This window comes from Cricetulus griseus, chromosome 9, assembly GCF_003668045.3.
Source record: "Cricetulus griseus strain 17A/GY chromosome 9, alternate assembly CriGri-PICRH-1.0, whole genome shotgun sequence".
Taxonomy (NCBI): Eukaryota; Metazoa; Chordata; class Mammalia; order Rodentia; family Cricetidae; genus Cricetulus; species Cricetulus griseus.
Window position 1 is genome coordinate 19,197,295 of NC_048602.1, and position 22,243 is coordinate 19,219,537.

General features: G+C 38.1%; 1 protein-coding gene across 1 annotated transcript in view; it reads left to right on the forward strand.

Annotated features, from left to right (window-relative positions):
* The window catches only part of LOC100754253 (vomeronasal type-2 receptor 116), a 66,515-nt gene that overhangs the window by 17,261 nt on the left and 27,011 nt on the right, over nucleotides 1-22,243 (forward strand). Inside the window, exon 5 of the mRNA XM_027433954.1 lies at nucleotides 11,903-12,088. Coding sequence (XP_027289755.1) covers nucleotides 11,903-12,088 — 186 coding nt within the window. The remainder of the gene's footprint in view (nucleotides 1-11,902; nucleotides 12,089-22,243) is intronic.

Here is a 22,243-nt window from a genome sequence, read left to right on the forward strand (position 1 = left end):
TTCCAAAACTATGCAGTTACTATAGGATTCAGTACTCTCAGGGTCTTTTCTTACCTAGAAGCAGTTAGACTCATTTCCCTCCCAAGCATCCTTCCCAAGCCAGGTGGTGGAAGTGCACACCTTCACTTGGTGGCAGAGGCAAACAGAACTCTGTGAGATGAAAGCTAACCGGCTCTACAATTCCAGTTCCAGGACAGCCAGGACTGTTAACCAAGAAATTCTGCCTTAAAAATAACCAAAAAAGCGAAGAAAAACAGTAATTGAATGGAAAGTAATGGCTCAGCAATTAAGATTACTAGCTGCTCTTCCCATGGTCCTGAGTTCAACTTGCTGTACTAGCATGGGGGTGACAAATTTTCTATAGCATCATGGCATGTGATTCCCTCTTCAGTTGTGCATAAGTATGTACACATAAAATACACACATATGTAAAATATATAAGTAAATATGTGTGCCCTCCGTGAAAGCCAATATGCCAAGACAAGCCTAAAAAGCAAGTGCCCACTCAATGAATTACTCGTTATACTGTGATTTTCTTTATTATGTTGATTTTTTTGTACTTTGTTCTGGATTTGATTTTAAGCCAAGGTCATGCTCTGTAGCATATGTTGCCTTGAAATGAAAAGTTACAACAAACCTCCTGCTGAATTCAGTCTTCCATTGGGTAAGATGACTGTTGTGATCAAACACACCAGGATGAGTTTTATTCCCATGTGACTCACCTGGTTCTGAGTATGAGTCAGATTGGTGTTTCATGTTTCTGACAATACACATGCACACAAAATCACCTAAAATATCCTCAGAGGGCTTAGTGAAAAATATATTGCCAAAATTGTGAAATATGTTCTAATAAAAAGAGCAAAGTTAGGTAGGGCGTTGGTGGCACATGCTTTAGTCCCAGCACTCGGGAGGCAGAGGCAGGTGGATGTCTGTGAGTTTGAGACCAGCCTGGTCTACAAGAGCTAGTTTCAGGACAGGCTCCAACGCCACAGAGAAACCCTGTCTTGGAAAACCAAAAAAAAAAAAGAGCAAAGTTAAAAGCTCTGTCAGTCAACCACTGTGTAGGTTACTCCAAAGGCTGAGACAGTAGCTGGAATTGTGTCCGTAAATGGACACACTATTCAAGGGATCTGGAGATGTGACCAACAGAAAGGAGTTTTTGCCTGGATATCTATACCTTGGGTTCACTCTTCAACACTGCAGCAATTTAGCATAATTGGAATGTCTGTCAATAAAAACTCAACTGATCATAATCTGTGGATTAGAAAATCAATGTTATTTTGGCTATCAATAGGTATGCAGTCAGCATAGGTTTTGCCTATGCATGTATGTATGTGGATGTCTTTGAACAACTTGTATATCTTGGTGTTGCTGAGGACAGAAGAGGATACTGGATTTCCATGACCTGGAATGAGAGAAGGCGTTGATTCACCATATTGGCTGAGTATTGAAGTCAGTTATCTGGTTGAATATTCAATGTTCTTAACTGTGTAGCCACTTCTCTGGCTCATAGTTTAATAAATTTTTATACTATATTTTCTATGCTGATTCATACATAAGAGAGGTAAGCACTTTTACACTGGTCTACCTCACAGGCCCATTCAAAATTTATTTCAAATTCATGCAGTGAGTAGCTTGCATATTTATTTGTTGATTCATGTTTTTAGAGACAAAGTCTTACTCTTTAGTGCAGGCTACTCTGGGATACTGGGGTAGATACCCTAGCTTCAAATACCTGGGAACAAGACTGCCTGTTTCAATCTAATGTGTACTAGATTGTGTGCATGAACATGTAACAGGTTATTTCTGCTTTTTTTCATAAGGATTAGATGATCAAATAAAGACAGCCTCTAATTCACACTATGGACCATGCAGGCTTCCAATAACTGACACATTACGCATTATATCCTATGTATGACAAAGCCTGGTTACCAAGCAAGGTCTAAAATATAAGGATAGCACATGCCCAGGTCTCTCTCTCTCTCTCTCTCTCTCTCTCTCTCTCTCTCTCTCTCTCTCTCTCTGTGTGTGTGTGTGTGTGTGTGTGTGTGTGTGTGGTGGGTGATCATATGCTGCATTTCATTAATGATGATTGCCTGAGCATAGTCTTAGTCAGACCTGCATGAAGTGCACAAGCTCCAGGATGTCAGAGAACTTTTGGTTGTTTCCTTGGGTGGTGTTGAGTGATATTGACATAAGCTAACAAGTTTAATAGGCTAGATTTAAGAGGTGACTGTGACCTTGACCTTCAGGATATTCCTGCCTTTCCATACCAAACACAGGAAACATGGTTATATGCCAACATTCAATCCCCTGTGATAAATGCCTAAAAATATTTGGACTCTTCTACAAAATTTTCTAAAACTGGCTTCCACTACTGATCATATTCCTGAATCCCCAACCAGGATATCAAGTTTCCTAAGCCAACCATATCTCCAGTTCCAGGGTATCTCAATTCTTCCTAAGGCACCAGTTATACAGGCAGCATAAATAAACAAACACATGCAAAATACTCATGCACATGGAATAAAATAAAGTAGTTTTTTGTTTGATTTGTTATTTATTTTTTGTGTGGTTCTTAAAGATTCTTTATTAAGATCATTAAAAGTTGCAGAGACAACTTTATATTTTATAAAGACATAGGGACAGTTCTGATAAAATATTCAAATTAAACAGTAACATACAGTACAAAAGACAATTTAAATGCACATACAAAACCCAAATGTTTGATTCAAAAATATTTTACTGAGTCTATTAATGGGCAATGGTTAAAAATATTAAATTGCTGCAGTATAATAAATATCTGAATGTGAACATCTTGATAGCAAAGAGAAAAAATATTTATTGCTTTTTACATACATATTTTTCCCTGTAATTTAAAATTCCTAATTCTTTTACTATCTCCTCAGTCTTCTCCAAAGATAAAAGAAATTCCACATAATCTCCGATGGTGGTTATACCTGAAGTAGCCATCACTCTCTGGAGTGCTTCTTCATTTCCTGCTCTGTAATCACAACCACAATCCCTCACCAAAAGTAGGAAGATGTTTGTGGAACAACAGACAGCTCCTGTGAGTTCTAGACTCCATGTTATGAATAAATAGAAAATATAATGGTGTTCTGTTTGAAAATTGTATATTTTAATGTAACTCTAAGGAAGAAGCAAAGGAGTACTGGATGACTTTCCCTACTCCCCTCAAAAATGTTTCTAAGTTGTAAAAAGTTAGCTATGTATAAGAAGGAACACAATGCAATCTGTTTTATAATGGAGATCTCTGATGCTTTGCCTTCCCATTTTTAAACTTGGATTAACTTTATTGCTGTCTTCCTCCACTTTAGGTTAAGAAACTACTTTAAGATAGTACAAAGAGACTTTCCATCACAATAATCAAATAACATGGAAGTGTCATGCTAAATGATCAATCAACTTAAAAAGTACTTATGCTAATTGACCATGTCATGTTTAGATGATATATAGCAGCTACAAATGCACCTAGCAAAGAGTAGATGATCAATAAATAGTTGCTGAATGAATGAAAAGGACAAGCTTGGCTTTGGTTGTACATGTTTTAATCATGTTTAAGTCTGGTTTTGTCATGGAATATCTTGTTTTCTCCATCTATAGTAATTGAAAGTTTTGCTGGGTACAGTAGTCTGGGTTGGCTTCCATGCTTCTTTAGTGTTTTAGGATATCTATCCAGGACCTTCTGGCTTTGAAAGTTTCCATTGAGAAGTCGGGTGTGATTCTGATATGTCTGCCTTTACATGTTACTTGGCCTTTTTCCTTTCTGCTCTTAATATTTTCTCTTAATTCTGAAGGTTTGGGGTTTTGATTATTATGTGTTGAGGGGACTTCTTTTGTGGTCCAGTTTGTTTGGTGTTCTGTAACTTCTTGTACTTTCATGGGCATATCCTTCTGTAGGTTGGGGAAGTTTTCTTCTATGATTTTGTTGAAAATGTTTTCTGTACCTTTGAGCTGTATTTCTTCACCTTCTTCTATACCTACTATTCTTAGGTTCAGCCTTTATACAGCATCCCATATTTCCTGGTATTTTGTGTTAAGGATTTGTTGGACTTGAGATTTTCATCGGTCGATGACTCTATATCCTCTAGCGAGTCTTCAACAACTGAGATTCTCTCTTCCATCTCTTGAATTCTATTGGTTATACTTATAGCTTTAGTTCCTGATCATTTATCCAGCCTTTCCATTTCCAGCATCACCTCATTCTTTGTTTTCTTTATTGTGTCTATTTTAGCTTTCATGCCTTGAACTGTTTCGAGTGCTTCCTTCACTTGTTTGGTTGTTTTTTCTTGGCTTTCTTTAGATTGTTTAAGAGATTTGTTTGTTTCTTGAACTTTTTGGTTTGTATTTTTCTCCATCTCATGTAATTTTTTGCTTGTTTTTTCTTCTATTTCTTCTATTTTCTTGTTTCCTCTTTAAAGGACTCTATCATTTTCCTAAGATAATCTTTGAGGTCCATCTCTTCTTCATCCTCTGTGTTGGGCTTTTCAGATCTTGCTGGAGTGGAGTCCCTAGATTCTGGTGGTGTCATATTGGTTTTTCTGTTGTTGAGTGTGTTCTTATTCTGTCTTCTTCTCATCCCTTCTTCCAGTGAGTGCAGGTGGGTTCTCTTTCTCAGGTGGCTGGTGGAGGGCTCAGCCTCTGGCAGCAACGGGATGGCCAAGGGTGGTAGGTGGACAAGGGTAAGGTGTGTCTGGACTCAGGGTGGGCCTTTCCAGTCTGGGCAGGTCCACTCTTGCCCTGGTGGGCTCAGGCAGAAGTAAGCAGGGGGAGGTTTGGGAACAGAACAATGCGCAGACTCACCTGAGGCTTAGGTGTCCTCAACAGGACAGAGGGCAGAGAGTGGATAGGGGTGAGGTGTGTCCAGACTCAGGGTGTCTTCTGGTCTGGGCAGGTCCACTCTTGTCTCAGGGGGGTGGTGTGGGGGAGTGTTTCAGGGAGAAGTGAGCAGGGGTTGATGGGGGAGTTTTGGGGAACAGAGCAGCATCCAGACTCACCTGAGGCTTGGGCACCCGCTGAGTCTCAGGCACCTACTGCAGGTCTCTTTGAATTTCTGAATTTCTGGTAGAATTCTGCACTGAAGCCATCTGGCTCTGGGCTTTTTTTTTTGGTGGGAGACTTTTGATGATTGCTTGTATTTCATTATGGGTTATAGGTCTATTTAAGTTGCTTATTTGTTCTTGATTCAATTTTGGTAAGTGATATCTGTCCAGTAAATTTTCCGTTTCCTTTAAGTTTTTTAATTTTGTGGAGTATAGGTTTTCAAAGTATGACGTGAAGATTCTCTGAATTTCCTCAGTGTCTGTTGTTATATTCCCCTTTTCATTTCTGATTTTGTTAATTTGCATGTTTTCTCTGCCTTTTGTGTAGTTTGGGTAAACTTTTGTCTATCTTGTTGATTTTCTCTAAGAACCAACTCTTTGTTACATTGACTCTTTGACTTGCTTTCTTTCTTTCGACTTTATTGATTTCTGTCCTCAGTTTCATTATTCCTGGTCCCGGGGTGAATTTTCTTCCATTTGTTCTAGAGGTTTCAGTTGCGCTGTCAATTCTCTAATGTGAGTATTTTCCACTTTCTTTATGTGAACATTTAGAACTATGTACTTTCTTCTTAGAAACTGCTTTCAAAGTGTACCACAATTTGGGGTATGGGGTGTCTTCCTTTTCATTGAATTCTAGAAAGTCTTTAATTTGTTTCTTTAGTTCTTCCTTGCCCAGGAATGGTGTAATTGTGCATTTTTCAATTTCCAAGAGTTTGTAGGGTTTCTGCAATTTGTGTTGTTGAATTCTAACTTTAAAGCATGGTAGTCTGATGAGACACAAGGGGCTTATTCCAATGTTTTTTGTACCTGTTGAGGTTTGCTATGTTGCCATGTATGTTGTCGGTTTTAGAGATGGTTCCATGTGGTGCTGAAAAGAAGGAATATTCTTTTGTGTTTGGATGGAAAGTTCTATAGATGTCTGTTAATCCCAATTATGTCAAAACTTCTGTTAGTTCCTTTGCCTCTTTGTTAAGTTTCTGTCAGGTGGTCCTGTCCAGTGGTGAAAGTGGGTTATTGAAGTTTCCCACTATAACTGTGTGAGGTATTATTGTGATTTGAGTTTTAATAATGTTTCTTTTACAAACGTGGGTGCCTTTTTATTTGGGGCATTAGATGATCAGAATTGAGACATCTTCCTGATGGATTTTTCCTGTAATGCATATGAAATGACCTTCTTCATGTCATTTGATTCATTATAGCTTCAAGTCTAGTTTGTTAGATAGTAGGATAGCTAACCCAGCTTGTTTCTTGGTTCCATTTGATTGAAATATCTTATCCCAACCCTTTATTTACTCTGAGGTAATGTCTGTCTTTGATGTTGAGGTGTACTACTTCTTGTATGCAGCAGGATAGATTCTGTCTTCATATCCATTCTGTTAGCCTGTGTCTTTTATTGGCAAGTTAAGACCATTAATATTTAGGCAAATTAAGGATCATTGAGTTTTCTGGTTGCGCTTGATTTGTTGTTGTTGGTGGTATTGTGTGTGGATTTACCCTGCTCTTTCTTTTGGGTTTTTTAAAAGTGGGATTATCTATTGCCTATGTTTTTGTGAGTGTAGTTAACTTCTTTAGGTTGCAGTTTAACTTCTAATACTTTCTGTATGGCTGGATTAGGGGCTATATATTGTTTAAATCTGATTTTCTCATGGAATAGCTTGTTTTCTTCATCTATAGTGACTGAAAGCTTTGCTGGATGTAGTAGTCTGGGCTGACATCCATGGTCTTTTAGTGGCTTTCAGTTTCCATGGAGAAGTTGGGTCTAATTCTGGTAGGTTTGCCTTTGTGTGTTACATGAACTTTTTCCTTTGATGCTCATAATATTCTTTCTTTATTCTGTATGTTTGGTGTTTTAATTATTATGGTATGAGGGGACTTTTGTGGTCCACTCTATTAGATGTTCTGTAGGCTTCTTGTACTTTCATTGGCATGCCTTTCCTTAGATTGGGAAAGTTTCCTTCTATGATATTTTTGAATATATTTTCTGCACCTTAGAGTTGGTTTTCTTCACTTTCTTCTATCCATATTATTCATTGGTTTGGCCTTCTCATGGTGTCCCTTATTTCATGTACAATTTTGTTAGGGGTTTTTTGGACTTAATATTTTCTTTGGTCAATGATTCTGTTTCTCCTAGTGTATCATCAATGCCTCTCTTCCTTCTCTTATATTCTGATGGTTTTGCTTGCATCTATAGTTCCTGCTCATTTACCCAGATTTTCTAATTCCATCATTCCCTCAGTTTGTGTTTTCTTTATTTTTTCTATTTTAGTTTTCATGTTTTGAACTCTTTGAATTGTTTCCTTCATCTATTTTATTGTTTTTTCTTGGCTTTCCTTGCTTTCTTTAAGATATTTGATGATATCTTGCAATTTTGGGGTTGTTTTTTCTTCCATTACTTAAGGGGTTTTCTCATATCCTCTTTAATGGTCTCTATCATTTTCATGAAGTTGTTTTTAAGGTCAATCCCTTCTGCTTCATCTGTGTTGGGATGTTCTGGTCTTGCTCGTGTAGAGTCCCTAGACTCTGATGGCATCATATTGGCTTTTCTGTTGTTGAATATGTTTTTATACAGCTGTCTTCCCATCCATTCTCCCAGTGGGTACAGGTGGTGTCTCTTCCTCTTCTTGTGAGTACAGTTCCAAGGTTATCTTCAATTGTATGCAAACAGATCTAATACACTGATAGATCTCATGATGTGTGCAGGCAGGTGTGAAATGCTCCATGTCCTCTCCCCTGAATGGGGGCAGGACTAGCACAGCCATGTCAGCAGACTCTGGATTGCTTGGACTCTCCAGGTTGAGTCAATCTGCTCAAAGTACCCCTGTGATTTGTTCTTATTTATGAACATTTACGGGATATGGATTTTATAAAAACAGACTGTACTAGTTATTTCTTTAAGTGAGATTTCATAACATCATCAAAAAATAGTAATAAGTCTGCTGTTTAGGATAGTGGGAACTTACAATATCCACTACTTACACAATTGAAGATGAGGGTACCGAAAATCCATTGTATTAATCTCAATTCTTTAAAGTAACAGAATGTATAGATTGAGCAATATATTTATATATTTGTGATATTTATGCAATAGGCTTCCATGGTGTGTTCAAGGCAGTTCAGCAATGGATATCTCACACTGGAGACACTGAAAATCCAGTAGTTCTGCTCAGAGGGATAGATGTCTAAGCAGTCAAAAGCTGGTGTTGGAGTATTTGAAGATTTGTGGGGACATGCTGATTGTCATTCTTTGTTGAAATTGTAAGGAATCTGGTACTAATACTAGTGAACTAATTTGAGAGGAACAGTAGAGCTTGACCTTGTAAATGAGTGAAGGCCTGTTTCTGAAACTGAAGGATTTTTTTGTCCTATGCCCCTGTGTCTTCTCTGTTACTTAAAGTTGGTTCCCACCTTTATGGTACATCTTTCTGATTACCTTAATCTCATTAAGAAAACATGGTGTAGTCATTCTTAATATATTTTAGATTATGTGTAATGCTGTCCAGTTGTATCCAGAGCATAACAATCAAAATTCCATTCTGCATCAACGTGATACACAATTGAATATCTTTCTGCCATGCTGAATTCCTTATGAAAACCTAACAAGGTCATGTGTTTCAGCCAATATGATACTAAAATCTTACATACAATATCAACTTCATTATACATTTAAAAATAGATGGTGATGTCCCTAGACAAATACTTAGTCTTTTTGTCATGATTTTAGTAACTAATGCTATATAAATAACCTATGAGACTCATGAGAAATATTGAGTTAAATTACAAATAATGATATATATGCACGTGTATACACAAAAGGGGATCATAACAAAAAAATGTCCTCAATATTGCAACTGTTCATGTGGTTTAGCTTATATTAATAGATATATTCTTCCTACATTCATTATTTATTTCGCTCCACAATAAACAATCCCCTAAGAAAGTCTTCTTTCTTGTTTCTTTTCCTGAATGTGTGATCTCTAACTTCATCCTGTAATGGGCTCTGTACCAAACTACATGGATTGGTTTTAGTTTCAGTTTCCTACTGGCATTAATCACAGGACATGGTAACACAGACTAGAGTCCTAAAGGATCTGCTATAATGTAGAAATAATTTTCTAAACCTTCAGCATAGAAAAAACAGCCAAAGTTTTCCTTGTAGTGTGGACCAATCACATCTCCAGCACAGGTATGTTCACATAAGAGCAATGAAATCTCAAATTGACCAGGGCAAAATATAAGATTCTAATTTGAATAAATTTTTGTTGTCTCCTGGCAGTAGTACTATATCTCCCGAAACCACATTTTTAGGAGAGTATACCATGAAGTCGCTGAAGCAATATGTAATTATTTTCTTTACTGGTAGAAGGATTTTGAGTGGAAACATTCCAATTTCCAACCCATAACTCCTTGACCCTTAAATGGTAGCTAAGAGAGAAAGCATAAAATGTACTGGATGCTGATTCAAAGCATATACCACCTTCTGGAGAGCACTGTCAAAGCCCTTCATGCAAGCACACATATATGATATCTTTCATTTGAAAGGCCATTTCAACATTATACCAAGCTAACTGATGAAGAATATGAAGCCATATTAAAACTAGTGAATTCCATGAATATGGGCCTGATGTTAGAGTCTCTGCCAGTGAATGGAATTCCTAGATGAGATATAATGCCCTGTTGGTGTCCTAGTAACTCCCCTGAAAGTCTTGCCTGGTGCATTCGATTACTGGTTAACTCTAAGTGTCCCATACTTCTAAGTCTTAAATGGGGTCACCTTTATTTATTCCTGGGATCTTCTGTTGTTTTAGCTTCCTATCTCATCATAGAGATGCCCACAGTTTCCAGTTGTATCTCCTAGTACACTGTGCATGGGACTGACATAATTACTCTGCACATATGTAACAGTTGTGTAGCTCAATCTTCTTATGGGACTCCTAATAGTGGGATGAGTGGCTGTCTCTGATTTGGTTAACTGATTTTGAGACCCATTTCACACACAAGATTGCCTAATCTATCTTTAATAAAGAAGAGAGGCCCAGTTTTACTGTAACTTGATATACCATAGCTGTATCTGAAGATAAAGGAGGTAAAAGTACCAGAGGAATGTTTTGGGGCAGTGGGTAGGAGTGGCAGAGGGGCAGGGAAGAAGAGAAGGAGGGGAGAATGATTGTGATTTAAAAACAAAAAGTAAATAATTACCTAAGCACACTAAGAAATGATGTTGTGTTATCATAACATAGTGGTGTGTTAGTCATGAAGGCACTAGATGTTAGTTTTTATATATGCACTGCACTATAATATAAGGATAAGAATATCAATAAGAACAATAAGTATCTAGTCCATTAAGGTGAAAGAATTTTGCTTCTTTTGTTAATTTTCATCCTTTTATTAAAAATAGATTCTTTTCTCACACAATATACCCTGAATATTCCTTTGCTCCCTCCACTCATACCAGTCCCTTCCAATCTCCCCTCATGTGGAGATCCATTTGTTTTCTCTCATCAGAAAATGAGCTTCTAAGAGGTAGCAACAAAACATAAAATAAAATACAATGAGATAAAAAAACATAGCACATCATGGTATTTAAGTGATAAAGTGCAAGGAGTATTGTGTCAAATCCCTTACAGGATATTTACACAGCATCCACATATCCTGTTTAGTTACCTCAGTTCTTGCTTTCTCTGTTCTTGATGTGAAACACAGTGATGGAGGGATTTACTAATTTCACTGCCACCTGGACTATTTCAGATGTTTCCGTGTGCTTTCTACTGCACATTACTCTTGAAGAAATAATCGTGATTTAACACTCAGACAAGTATATGTAGGCTTTTATTAACTCCACTCTTCCATTCCTTCCTCGGGGAGCTTACTTATGGGTTGGATTCATTGACGCCACATGAGACAAAGTACTTTCCCTGCATTACCTTATCCTGTAAACTAGGAACAGAGACCTGATAACAACAGCTTCATTCAGTGTATCAAGTGAAACATGTATTGAGATGATTAAATTTATTATGCTTTATACAGAAAACAGAAGAATTTACCCCAAACCCTCATGCTTTCCAAACAGGGTAAGTAAGTAAATCCACATTTCTAGATGCAGGTATGGAAATAAACAACATAGCAAGACCGATTAATATTATCAAAGTGAGAACTAACTGGATTTTATTTGGATGTGGACATTATATTTTAATCTGTAGATGTATGTAGATACATATGTAGATGTATTATAGAAAACAGGAATCAGAGACACAGACACTAAGCAAGGCAGAATCCAATGGTTTTCTTTGATTTGGGAAATCATGACATTCCAAACATTTTGGTGGGTTTCAACCAGCAAGGGATTTTGTCCCTTTTTTTCCCCACTACACATAGAATATCATCCTCTGATGGAGCTTGTTTATACCAACCTCAGTTGTTTTCATATGAAAACTATTTGACTACATACTTGTAGCCAAATTAGCCAAAGAGGACTTCATCTCTGAGTTGTTATTGCCTGTTGTAATTATGTAGCGCTGAAATCATGGTGTCTCTAGGTACAAAAGTTAATATCTAGATATATTTCCCAGCTTATTTTTTTCACATGAAAACAGGGTCTCAGATGTATTGCCTGAGGGAAGAAATAGCTCCAGAATTCTCAGTGGCAATGGAGGAGGTATAAGAATGTATTCAAAGTGATTACTATGACAGACTCACTCATCAAGAAAGCTAGAAGCACATGTGGACACAGACACATGAGCTAAGTATATACAGGCTGGACACTGTAAGTCTGCATCCATCAAACTTATGTCTGGGCAGACATGTGTGTTTATTGGGTATTTTCTTTTGTTTATTGTTATCAGGATCTTTCATAATCTCTGTCATGTATGTGCCTACAACTCTACTGAGTGTTTTTTTAAAATCAAGGAAGATTTTCACCATAAAGGAGATGTGGACATTGGTGTATTTTTCCCAATTCATACTTATTTCACAGGTGACAAAGTTTCACACTCACATGTACTATCCTATTTCAATAAATTTTACTTAAGGTAAGTATCCTTACTCATTTATTCTGTTTCAGATTTCATATTATATATGACCCAGATATTATATATATTCAAACTTCTGTACTTGTAATTTTATCATGAAAAACCCACATCTAATCCAAAATCCCTTGTTTAATTGTACGTTACTATATATTTCTTTTCTCAAGAATGATAAAATAAGATTGCTTACTGTGTATTGATTATTGCTTTCCAAATATGATAATTGTATTTTTGTGATCTTAGTTGGCCATGTCTTTGAAGCCATATTTCTCATGTTAGATCTTCAGAGGAGGGGTGGTTTCATCAAAGTTTGACTTGGGTCTTTGGGCAATTTAGAAGTCCATGTGTACTCTGTGAAATGAGGTTATGCCATCAAATACTCATCCTACTGTGGGATGTGATGGTATAGTCACAAGGTTGCCTATGCCAGATGCCACTGATTTAGAAGTAAGCATGGCAAATATAGAAGTTGGGAATATACTTTGTTTTCAAAAATCTCTGCCTGTCTTCAAGGTTTTTAAATTAAATTAATTATCTGCTAATCTGTTTCTCTCAGGTGCATTTTTCCTTCTACAGGATTCTTTGGTGCAATATATTATTGAAACAAGCTTCTTTTATATGTCAATCTCAGTTTCCTCTAACTCTCCTCCTCCCATCCAAGCCTAACCCCTACCCCATCCCCTATCTGCTCCCCTGGAGGGTGAGGCCTTTCAAGGGGGATCTTCAAAGTCTGTCAAATCATTTGGAGAAGGACCTTGAACCTCCCTGGTGTGTCTAGGCTGAGAGAATATAGCTTTATGTGGAGTGGGCTCCCAAAGTCCATTTGTGTACAAGGGATAAATACTGACCCACTGCCAGAGGTCCCATAGATTGCCCAGGCCTCCAAACTGATATCCTCTTTCAGTGGATCTGGAAAATCCTATGCTGGTATCCCAGCTATCAATCTGGGGTCCATGAGCAACCCCTTGTTCAGGTCAGTTGTTTCTGGGGGTTCCTCTAGCCTGGTCTTGACCCCTTTGTTCATCATTCCTCCTTCTCTGCAACTGGATTCCAGAGTTCTATTCAGTGTTTGGTTGTGGGTGTCTGCTTCTGCTTCTATCAGCTACTGGATGAAGGTTCTAGGATAGCACATAATGTAGTCATCAATCTCATTATGGGAGAAGGGCATTTAAGGTAGCTTCTTCACTATTGCTTAGATTGTTAGTTGGTGCCATCCTTGTAGATCTCTGGATGTTTCCCTAGTGCTAGAATTCTCTTTAAACCTAAAATGGCTCCCTATATTATGTAATCTCTTTCTTGTTCTCCACTATTCTTCCCTTAAATAAATCTACCTGTTCTCTCATGTCCTCCTCTCAACTCCTCTTTTCCCCTTTCTTTCTTCAATTTCTTTTCCCCTCCCTCATGCTCCCAATTAGCTCAGGACATCTTGTCCTTTTCCATTCTCTGGGGGACCATGTATGTCTCTCTTAGGGTCCTCCCTGTCTCCTGGTATATCTGGCAGTATGGATTGTAGGCTGGTTCTACTTTGCTCTATGTTTAAATCCATACATGAGTGAGTACATACCATGTTTTTCTTTTTGTGACTGGGTTACCTCACTCAGAGTGGTTTCTTCTAGTTCTATACATTTGCCTGAGAATTTCAAGATTCCATTGTATTTTTTCCACTGAGTAGTACTCTATTGAGTAAATGTACCACAATTTCTCCATCCATTCCACAGTTGAGGGGCATCTATGTTGCTTCCAAGTTCTGGCTATTACAAATAATGCTGATAAGAACATCATTGAACACATGTCCTTGTTGTATGAATGTGCTTCTTTTGAGTATATGCCTAACAGTGGAATTGCTGGTTCTTTTGGAAGACTGATTCCCATTTGCCTGAGGAATCACCATACTAATTTTCAAAGTGGCTGTATGAGTTAGCACTACCAGCAGCAGTGGAGGAGTTTCCCTTTTCTCTATATCCTCACCAGCATAAAACATTACTGGTGTTTGGGATTCTAGCCATTCTGAAAGGAGTGACATGGCATCTCAGAGTTGTTTTGATTTACCTTTCCCTGATGGCTATGGATGTTGAGCAGTTGCTTATCTGTCTTTGAGCCATTTTATATTCCTCTATTGAAAATTCTCTATTTAGTTCTGTACCCCAGTTTTTAATTGGAGTATTAAATACCCCAAGGTATTTAATGTTGTTTGTGGCAATTGCAAAGGGTGATGTTTCTCTGGTTTCTTTCTCCACCAATATGTCATCAGTATATAGTAGGGCTACAGATTTTTTTGAGTTAAACTTGTATCCTGCCACTTTGCTGAAGGTGTTTATCAGCTGTAGGAGTTCCCTGGTAGAGTTTTTCGGGTCACTAATGTAGACTATCATATCATCTGTAAATAGTGAGAGTTTGACTTCTTCCTTTCCAATTTTTATTCCCTTGATCTCCTTTTGTTGTCTTATTGCTCTAGCTTGAACTTCAATGACAATATTGAAGAGATTAGAGAGAGTGGACAGCCTTGTCTTGTCCCCAATTTTAGAGGAATTGGATTGAGTTTCGCTCCACTTAATTTGATGTTGGCTGTTGGCTTGCTGTATATTGCTTTTATTATGTTGGGCTATTTTCCTGTTATCCCTGATTTCTCCAAGACCTTTATCTTGAAGAGGTGTTGGATTTTGTCAATGGCTTTGTCAGTATCTAGTGATGATCATGTTTTTTTTTTCTCAGTCTGTTTATATGGTGGATTACATTGATGGATTTTCATATGTTGAACCATCCTTGCATCCCTGGGATGAAGCCTACTTGATCATGGTGGATAATTTCTCTGATGTTTCCTTGGATTCGACTTGCCAGTTTTTTATTGAGAATTTTTGCATCAATGTTCATGAGGGATATTGGTCTGTAGTTCTCTTTCTTAGTTGTGTCTTTGTGTCGCTTAGGTATCAAGGTTATTGTAGCTCATAAAAAGAGTTTGGCAATATCCCTTCTGCTTCTATTGTGTGGAACAATTTGAGGAATATTGGTATTAGCTGTTCTTTGAATTTCTGATAGAATTCTTCAGTGAATCCATCTGGCCCCGGGCTTTTTTTGGTTGATTTCTCACTTTAAAGCATGATGGTCTGATAAGACACAGGGGATTATTGCAATTTTTTGTACCTGTTGAGTTTGCTATGTTGCTGAGTATGTGTTCGATTTTTGAGAAGGTTCCATGTGATGTTGAAAACAAGGTATATTCTTTTGTGTTTGGATAGAAAGTCCTATAGATGTCTGTTAATCCTGTTTGGGTCATAACTTCTGTTAGTTCCTTTGTCTCTTTGTTAAGTTTCTGTCTGGTGGTCCTGTCCAGTAGTGAAAGTGGGGTGTTGAAGTCTCCCACTATAACTGTGTGAGGTCTTATTTGTGATTTGAGTTTTAATAATGTTTCTTTTACAAATGTTGGTGCCTTTTTATTTGGAGAATACATGTTTAGAATTGAGACTTCTCCCTGATGGATTTTTCCTGTGATGAATATGAAATGACCTCCTTCATCTCTTTTGATTGATTTTTAGTTTGAAGTCTAACTTGCTAGATACTAGGATAGCTACCCCAGCTCATTTCTTGGGTCCATTTGATTGGAATATCTTATCCCACCCCTTTACTCTGAGGTAATGTCTGTCTTTGAATTCGAGGTGTGTTTCTTGTATGCAGCAGAAGGATTGAGTCTGTCTTCATATCCAATCTGTTAGCCTGTGTCTTTTTATAGGCGAGTTAAGCCCATTGATATTGAGGGAAATTAAGGTCCGTTGAGTGTTTATTCTTGTTTGTTTTTTATTTGTTGTTGGTATTGGTATTGTATGTGGATTTATCCTGCCTTTTATATTGTGTTTTTGTAGAGTGGGATTATCTATTGCCTATGTTTATGTGAGTGTAGTTAATTTCCTTAGGTTGGAGTTTTCCTTCCAGTACTTTCTTTAAGGCTGGATTAATGGTTACATATTGTTTAAATCAGGTTTTGTCGAAGAATATCTTGTTTTCTCCATTTATAGTAATTGAAAGCTTTGCTGGGTATAGTAGTCTGTGCTGGCATCCGTGTTCTCTCAGAGTTGGTAGAATATCCATTTCCTTTTGGCTTTCAGAGTTTCCATGGGGAAGTCTGGTGTAATTCTGATAGGTTTGCCTTTATATGTTACTTAGCCTTTTCCCCTTTCTGCTCTTAACATTTTTTCTTTATTCTGTACGTTTTATGTGTTTTAATTATGTGATAAGGGAACTTTCTTTTGTGGTCCACTCTATTGGCATTCTGTAGGCTTCTTGTACTTTCATTGGTATGTCTTTCTTTAGGTTGGGAACGTTTTCTTCTATGATTTTGTTGAATGTTTTCTGCACCTTTGAATTGGGTTTCTTCGACTTCTTCTATACCTATTATCCTTAGGTTTGGTCTTTTCACGGTGTCTCATATTTCCTGGATATTTTGTGTTATGGTTTGTTGGACTTCAGATTTTCTTTGCTTGATGAGTTTATTTCCTCTAGTTTATTTTCAGCATCTGAGATTCTGTCTTCCATCTCTTGTATTCTGTTGGTTATGCTTGCATCTGTGGTTTCTGATTGTTTACTCAGCTTTTCCACTTTCAGCATTCCCTCAGTTTGTGTTTTCTTTATTGTCTCTAATTCAGTTTTCAGGTCCTGAACTGTTTCCTTCAGCTGTTTAATTGTGTTTTCTTGGCTTTTTTTTTTTTGGCTTTCCTTGATTTCTTGCATCTTTTGGTTCGTCTTTTCTTCCATTTCTCTGAAGGATTTTCTGATTTCCTCTCTTGGGTTCTCTATCATCTGCATGAAGTTGTTTTTAAGGTTGCTCTCTTCTGCTTCTTCTGTGTTGGGATGTTCATGTCTTGCTGGTGTAGAGTCCCCAGACTCTGGCAGTGCAATATTGGTTTCCCTGTTGTTGGATGTGTTCTTATATTGTTGTCATCCCATCACTTCTTCCAGTGGGTACAGGTGGTGTCACTTCCTTTCCTGGTGTGTATGGTTCCGGTGTTCTCTTCAGGTGGGTGCAATTGGCTCTGATACTCTGATGGGTCTCAAGTTGGATGCAGGCAGGTCTGAGGCACTCGCTCTCCAGGTGGGTGAGAGCAGGTCTGGGACAGAGATGTCAGCAGACTCTGGGTTGCTTGATCCTCAGGGGTCCAGTCATCCTGTCTGCAGACCCTTGGGCAGGAGTTCCAGGAGTGGGCAGGCAGAAGTTGGGCCCAAGGCAGGGGCTAAAACAGCTCACCTTTGCACTCTCTGCGCTCTTTGGGGCCCAGAATAGCCCAGTGATCTCAGCAGAGTCAGGGTCCCAGGGTCCTTGGGGACCGATTTGGTCTCCCTGCAGACCCCGGGGTGGGAATTCCCTGGCTGTTGGTTTGTTCTATATTGCTTTTATCATGTTTAGGTATGTTCCTGTTGTTCCTGTTCTCTCCAAGATCTGGATCATGAAGGGATGTTGGATTTTGTCAAAGGATTTTTCAGCATCTAGTGAGATGATCATGTGGTTTTTCTTTTTCAGTTTGTTTACATGTTGGATTACATTGATGGATTTTCATATATTGAAACATCCTTGCATTCCTGGGATGAAGCTTACTTGATCATAGTGTATGATGTTTATGATGTGTTCTTGGATTTGATTCCCCAATATTTTTTGAGTATTTTTGCATTGATGTTCATGAGGGATATTGGTCTGTAGTTCACTTTTTTTCTGTGTTTTTATCCCCCTGGCTCCTTTTTTTTCCAACTTTTTTTATTTGAATTAGAAACAGGATTGTTTTACATAACAATCCCTGTTCCCTTCTCCCACCCGTCCTCCCCTTCCCCCCCCCCCAACTAAAACCTTATCTGTCACATATCTTTTCTGCTCTCCCTGGATGGTGAGGCCTTCCATAGGGTGTCATCAGAGTCTTTCATATCCTAGGCCCACCCCCATGTGTCTTGGCTCAGGGAGTATTCCTCTATATGGAATGGGCTCCCAAAGTCCACACCTATGCTAGGGATAAACACTGGGCTTCTATAGGAGGTCCCATAGATTGCTAAGGTTTCCTCACAGAAACCCATGTTCCTGGGGTCTGGATCAGTCCCATGCTGGTATTCCAAGTATCAGACTGGAGAGCAAGAGTTCCCGGATGTTCAGGTCAGCTGTTTCTTTGGGTTTCACCAGCCTGGTCTGGACCTCTGTGCTCTTCACTGGTCCTTCTCTGCATCTGGGTTCCAGTTCAGATCAGTGATTAGTTATGGGTGTCTGCTTCTACTTCCACCAGCTGCTGGATGAAGGCTATAAAATGGCATATAAGTCAGTCATCAATCTCATAATCAGGGGAGGGCATTTAAGGTAGCCTCTCCTCCGTTGCTGAGATAGTTAGCTTGTGTCATATTTGAATGGATGGAGAAAATGTGGTACATTTACACAATGGAGTACAACTCAGCGGAAAAAACCAATGGAATCTTAAAATTTGTAGTTCACTTTTTTAGTTGTATCTCTGTGTGGTTTGTGTATCATTAATTGTAGCCTTGTAAAAAGAATTTGGCAATGGCTCTTCTACTTTTATTGTGTGGCACAATTTGAGGAGTACTGGTATTAGCTCTTTGTTTGAATTTCTGGTAGAATTCTGCAGTGAAGCCATCTGACCCTGAACTTACTTTGTTTGGGAGACTTTTGATGACAGCTTCTTTTTTGTTAGGGGTTATAGGTCGATTTAAATGGCTTATCTGTTCTTGATTTAATTTTGGTAAGTGATATCTATCCAGAAAATTGTCAATTTCCTTTACATTTTGGAGTTTTGTGGCGTACAGGTTTTCAAAGTATGACCTGATCATTCTCTGGATTTCCTCAGTGTCTGTTTTTATATCCCCCTTTTCATTTATGATTTTGTTAATTAGCCTGCTTTCTTTATGACTTTTGGTTAGTTTGGATAGAGGTTTGTTTATCTTGTTGATCTTCTCAAAGTACCAACTCTTTGTTTTATTGATTCTTTGTAATGTTTTCCTGGTTCCTGCTTTACTGATTTCAGCCCTCAATTTGATAATTTCCTGGCATCTACTTCTCCGTGCTGAGTTTGCTTCTTTTTGTTCTAACACTTCCGGTTCTTCTGTCAATTCTCTAGTGTGACTATTCTCCAGTTTCTTCATGTGGGTACTTAGTGTTCCGAGCTCTACTCTGAGCAACGCTTTCAGAGTGTCCCATAAGTTTGGGTATGTTGTGTCTTCATTCTCATTAAACTCTAGGAAGTCTTTGATTTCTTTTTATATCTCTTTCTCAACTCAGGGATGGTTCAATTGGGTGTTATTCCATTTACATGAGTTTGTAGGTTTTCTGGAATTTGTGTTGTTGTTGAATTCTAACTTTAAAGCATGGTTGTCTGATAAGATACAGGGGGTTATTTCAATTTTTTTGTATCTGTCAAGGTTTGCTATGTGGCCAAGTATATGGTGAATTTTAGAGAAGGTTCCCTGTGGCACTGAAAAGAATGTATTTTCTTTTGTGTTTCGATGGAATGTTGTATAGATGTCTGTTAATCCCAATTGTGTCATAACTTCTGTTAGATCCTTTATTTCTTTGTTATGTTTTTGTCTGGTTGTCCAGTCTAGTGGTGAAAGTTGATGTCTCCTACTATAAGTGTTTGGGGTTTTATGTGTGTTTTGTGCTTTAGTAATGTTCTTTTATACATGTGTGTGCCTTTGTATTGGGAGCATATACCTTCAGGACTGAGACTTCATCTTGATGGACTTTTCCTGTGATGAGTATGAAATGCCCTTCTTCACCTATTTGATTGATTTAAGTTTGAAGTCATATTGTTAGATATTAGGATTGCTACATGTGCTTGTTTCTTGGGTACATTTGATTGGAAAATCTTTTCCCATCCCTTTCTGAAGTAATGCCTGTCTTTGAAGTTGAGCTATGTTTCTTGTAAACAGCAGAAGGATAGATTCTGTCTTTGTATCCATTCTGTTAGCCTGTATCTTTTTATAGGCAAGTTAAGACCATTGACCTTGAGTGATATTAATGACCATTCATTGTTGGTTCTTGCTTATTTTGGATTTATTGGTGGTGGTGTCTTTGTGTGTGGATTTCACCCTTCTATTTCATTTCCTGTTTGGTAAAGTGGTATTATCTATTGCCTATATGTTTGTGAGTGTAATTATGTTCGTTTGGTTGTAGTTTTCCTTCCAGAACCTTCTGTATGGCTGGATTTGTGGATATGTATTGTTTAATCTGGCTTTGTCATGGAATATCTTGTTTTCTCCATCCGTAGTGATTGAAAGCTTGATTGATACTGTAGTCTGCTTTGGCATCCATGTTCCCTTAGTGTTTGTAGGACATCTGTCCAAGACCTTCTGGATTTCAAAATTTCAATTGAGAAGTCTGGTGTAATTCTGATAGATCTGTCTTTATGTGTTCCTTGGCCCTTTTCCTTTGTTGCTCCTAACATTTTCTCTTTATTCTGTAAGTTTGGTGTTTTGATTATCATGTGGCAAGGGGACCTCTTTTCTTGGTCTACTCTATTTGGTGTCCTGTAAGCGTCTTGTACTTTTGTAGGCATATTTTTTGTATGTTGGGGAAGCTTTTGTCTATGATTTTGCTGAATATGTTTTCTGTACCTTTGAGCTGTATTTCTTCACCTTCTTCTATACGTATTTTTCTTAGGTTCGTCCTTTTCACATTGTCCCATATTTCCTGGATATTTTGTGTTAGGGATTTGTTGAACTTGAGATTTTCTTTGGTCGATGACTACATATCCTCTAGTGAGTCTTCAACACCTGAGATTCTCTCTTCCATCTCTTGAATTCTATTGGTTATACTTACATCCTTGGTTCCTGATTGCTTATCCAGCCTTTATAATTTAAGCAACCCCTCATTCTGGGTTTTCTTTATTTTCTATAGTTCAGTTTTCATTTCTGGAATTGTTTTGTTTCCTTTACTTGTTTGGTTGTTTTTTCTTGGCTTTCTTTAGATTCTTTAAGAGAATTATATATTTCTTGAATTTTTGTTTGTTTTTTCTTCTATTTCTTTCAGATATTTTCTTGTTTCCTCTATCATCTTCATAAAGTAGTTTTAAGGTCCATCTCTTCTTCTTCTTCTTCTTCTTCTTCTTCTTCTTCTTCTTCTTCTTCTTCTTCTTCTTCTTCTTCTTCTTTTTCTTCTTCTTCTGTGTTGTGCTTTTCAGATCATGCTGGTATGGCATCCCTACAATCTTGTAGTGTCAAATTGGTCTTTCTGTTGTTAAATGTGTTCTTATTCTGTCTTCTTCCCATGTCTTTTTCCAGTGGCTGCAATTGGGTTCTTTCTATCTCCTCTTATCACCTTGTTGTGTATGTGGGCCAAGACTTCAGTGTCCTCAGCTCTTGATGGTCTTGCCTCTTCTGGTATTCTCCTCCCTCAGAAGAGGTCAGGCCTCAGCAGAGGTCAAGGTGGAGGGGGAATCAAGAGTGAGGTGTTCCTGACTAGGGGAGATCCTCCCTGTCTGGCCAGGTCCACTGTATCCTGGGCACAGTCCCAGAGAGATCAGAGGGGTGATGGGTGGGAGTTGGGTGGGAGAAGGGCAGGAGCAGAGGGGAGAATCAACTCAGCAGATGTCATGGCAGCACAGGGGGAAGGAAGCTAATATCAGGATTTTTATTTTGATTCCTTTGGTCTACTTGTCTATTTTTGTGCCAATACCAATCTATTTTCAGGAGTATAGCTCTGTAATAAAGTTTGAAGTCAGGGATGGTAATGCCTCTGAATGTTCCTTATTTATACAGTTTTCTTTTGGCTATCCTGGGTCATTTTTTTCCAAGACAGGATTTCTCTGTGTAGCTTTGGAGCCTATCCTGGCACTCACTCTGAAGACCAGGCTGGCCTTGAACTCACGGTGATCTGCCTGACTCTGCCTCCCAAGTGCTGGGATTAAAGGCGTGTGCCACCAATGCTTGGCCTATCCTGGGTCTTTTGTTTTTCCATATAAATTTGAGAATAGTTCTTTCAAGGTCTGTGAAGAATTGTACAGGGATTTTGATTGGGATTGCATTGAATCTGTAGATTGCTTTTGACAAGATTGCCATTTTTACTATGTTGATCCTACCTATCCAAGAACAAGGGAGATCTTTTGATTTTCTGGTATCTTCTTTATTTTGTTTCTTTAGAGACTCAAAGTTCTTGTGATACAGGTCTTTCACTTGTTTAGT